Source organism: Penaeus vannamei, chromosome 20, assembly GCF_042767895.1.
Source record: "Penaeus vannamei isolate JL-2024 chromosome 20, ASM4276789v1, whole genome shotgun sequence".
NCBI classification, from domain to species: Eukaryota; Metazoa; Arthropoda; class Malacostraca; order Decapoda; family Penaeidae; genus Penaeus; species Penaeus vannamei.
Window position 1 is genome coordinate 13640815 of NC_091568.1, and position 2500 is coordinate 13643314.

Consider the following 2500-nt stretch of genomic DNA (forward strand, 5'->3'; position numbering starts at 1 on the left):
CAAGGGTCTCCCTCACAATCATATGGTATCCCATCTAAGTAAGCTCGTTGAATAGTTAAGCTATTTTTCTTATTGTTATGAATGTTGGCTATCAATGTAAGAGTTACATCTGATAAATAAAGTGCTGTGTTAGTAAATGGCATATTTCTCCCAATAATGACTTAAAAACGTGCCGGTGTAAGAGAAATGGAGAGATATAGAAGTAAAGTACCTTGCCAAGATAAACAAAAGTGGAATGCGGAGTGATTCGACTCGTTAGATGTTGAGGGAAGAGTTGTCATCAATTTGATTTTTGCAAGATTCTTTTTACCATTATACATCCTTCCATATCCTCGAAAAACATAGGTCTTTCTCAGAAGTAATTTTAGAGCTCAGAAAATTCCTGTTTTTCAGGCAACCAGCTTAGTATCAATGATTACGGAAAACTCTACATTTTCAGTTACCAATAGAAAGTCTGATCAATATACACTCACAAAAAACACACATTTACACAAATTCTACTCAGCAACGCTATCCTGTATGAAGACCTGTGTTCTCCAGGAAGAACGAGCACAGAATTAGCTAACTAATGAATCTCACAATCAGAGGACACAAAGTTAGGGAAAAGAATAGTTTAGAGACAATTCTCGACCATAATCACCTTCTCTCCCGGGCCCACACTTTCTTCTACAAGCCAAAGGACGGGCTAAGGTTTATGGAACAATATACCACTGCAATATCTGTTCCTTCTTTTAGAATGTACTGCTGTGTGGAATGACGAACACACTTAAAAATACATTTATTTAATTACTGGATGAGCACGCGTGTTTGGATCCTATATCCTTTTATAAATTTTGTTTTGTTTCAATGTAAATTAAAGTAAATCTATTGGCTACAACAATCCGAATACTGTTAAAAATTAAAGTATTTGGATAATTGATCCAGCAAATTCTTTGATAAAAGAACGAGGCTATAGATGATTAGTAATCTACATGAAACATACATGATTATTCGCTTTTACGTCACGAACTCCCTTGGGCGGTGCCATTTCTTGAATTGCAAAGTGCAAAATGACCTCTCTGACCTCAATCTCTGAGCGGGATTCGAGGTCAGGCACAGGGTAACCTTCCAGGCCCTCAGCCGAGCACATTGCCGATATCCCAAGCCGGACTTGTATTATATAGATAGATAGATATGGATGAAGAAAGACACAAACACACACACATGCAAGCACGCACGCACGCACGCACACACACACACACACACACACACACACACACACACACACACACACACACATATATATATATATATATATATATATATATATATATATATGTGTGTGTGTGTGTGTGTGTGTGTGTGTGTGTGTGTGTGTGTGTGTGTGTGTAAATATATAAATAAATAGAAAGACATTGAGACGCACGCATATTCACTCATATATATAAATGTATAAATCTATATATATACACCTAAGTCTATTATTGTCAAAATCATTTTAAAAAGGTTCAAAGAAACACGAATCGAACAGATTGACTAAGTGAATTGAATCACGCTGAATCACCAATTGGAAACCTTCAGAATAATTATCTTTAATCATAAGGAATTAAACTGGGAAATGTGAAGAAATGAATAGTAACTTGAAAGTTGGTCTTAGTTATTGATACAAATTACAAGTGGCCCAATAAACATAAAAAAGATAGTGATATCACCCATATGTCACCCAACTACACACATATTTATATATATATGTACGAACGTGCATGCATGTGTGTGTATATGTGGGTGCCGGGGGAGAGGGGGGGGGGGGTAGCGCCTTGATCCACTTCTTGTTTCCTTTCTTTTGCCTTTGAAAATGATAATGTAGTACAGTTTCTTATTAACAAGACAGCCTTATATACAACATATCGGTCACATGAACAGCAAAACTTGATGATAATAAGAAAACTGTATATACACATATATACATACATGTTTTCATGTTTTGTTTGCATGTGTGTATTACTTACACACGTATACACAAATTCGCACATACATAAACATGTATATTCATATGTGTATGTGTATAGGTAGGTAAAGACAGAGAGGACAAATAAGGTCTTGACTAACTTGATGTTTTTATTAGTGAAATGCATTGAACAGGAACAGTAAAATTTATAACAACAATAAATGTATAGCATTTGACACTCCTATTTAGAAGGAGCGCCATATAACTGCGAGGGAGAACCTTGGCTCGACCCCTGACCGGACTGGCCGTATCCCCGATTCCCTCCTGAAGGATACTGCGCCTCTCCCTCGAAGGTGACGGTGGGATGGTAACCGGAGGCGTCCACGTAGTACTCGACCAGAAGACGTCGACCGTCGGGCAGCTGGACGTAGTAACTGTGAAAGACAATGGCAGACAGAAACCTCGTTAATTTTATCTAACCAAACAAAGTATGCAACATTTATAACAGTTATAAGCAATTATAACGAGTGTTTGTAATAATAAAAGCGACATCAATGACAACACAAGTGATGC

General features: G+C 37.2%; 2 protein-coding genes across 2 annotated transcripts in view; one reads left to right on the plus strand and one right to left on the minus strand.

The window, feature by feature from the left end:
• Positions 1-569, plus strand: part of LOC113817181 (pro-resilin-like) — a 1319-nt gene extending 750 nt beyond the window's left edge. The window contains exons 3-4 of the mRNA XM_070134501.1: positions 1-38; positions 506-569. The exon at positions 1-38 is cut by the window's left edge and continues 151 nt beyond it. Of these exons, the coding sequence (XP_069990602.1) occupies positions 1-38; positions 506-569 (102 nt within the window). The remainder of the gene's footprint in view (positions 39-505) is intronic.
• Positions 570-2168: 1599 nt separating this feature from the next.
• The window catches only part of LOC113817225 (pro-resilin-like), a gene marked incomplete at its 5' end in the record, with an annotated part of 701 nt that continues 369 nt past the window's right edge, over positions 2169-2500 (minus strand). The window contains one exon of the mRNA XM_070134502.1: positions 2169-2361. Within this exon, the coding sequence (XP_069990603.1) occupies positions 2169-2361 (193 nt within the window). The remainder of the gene's footprint in view (positions 2362-2500) is intronic.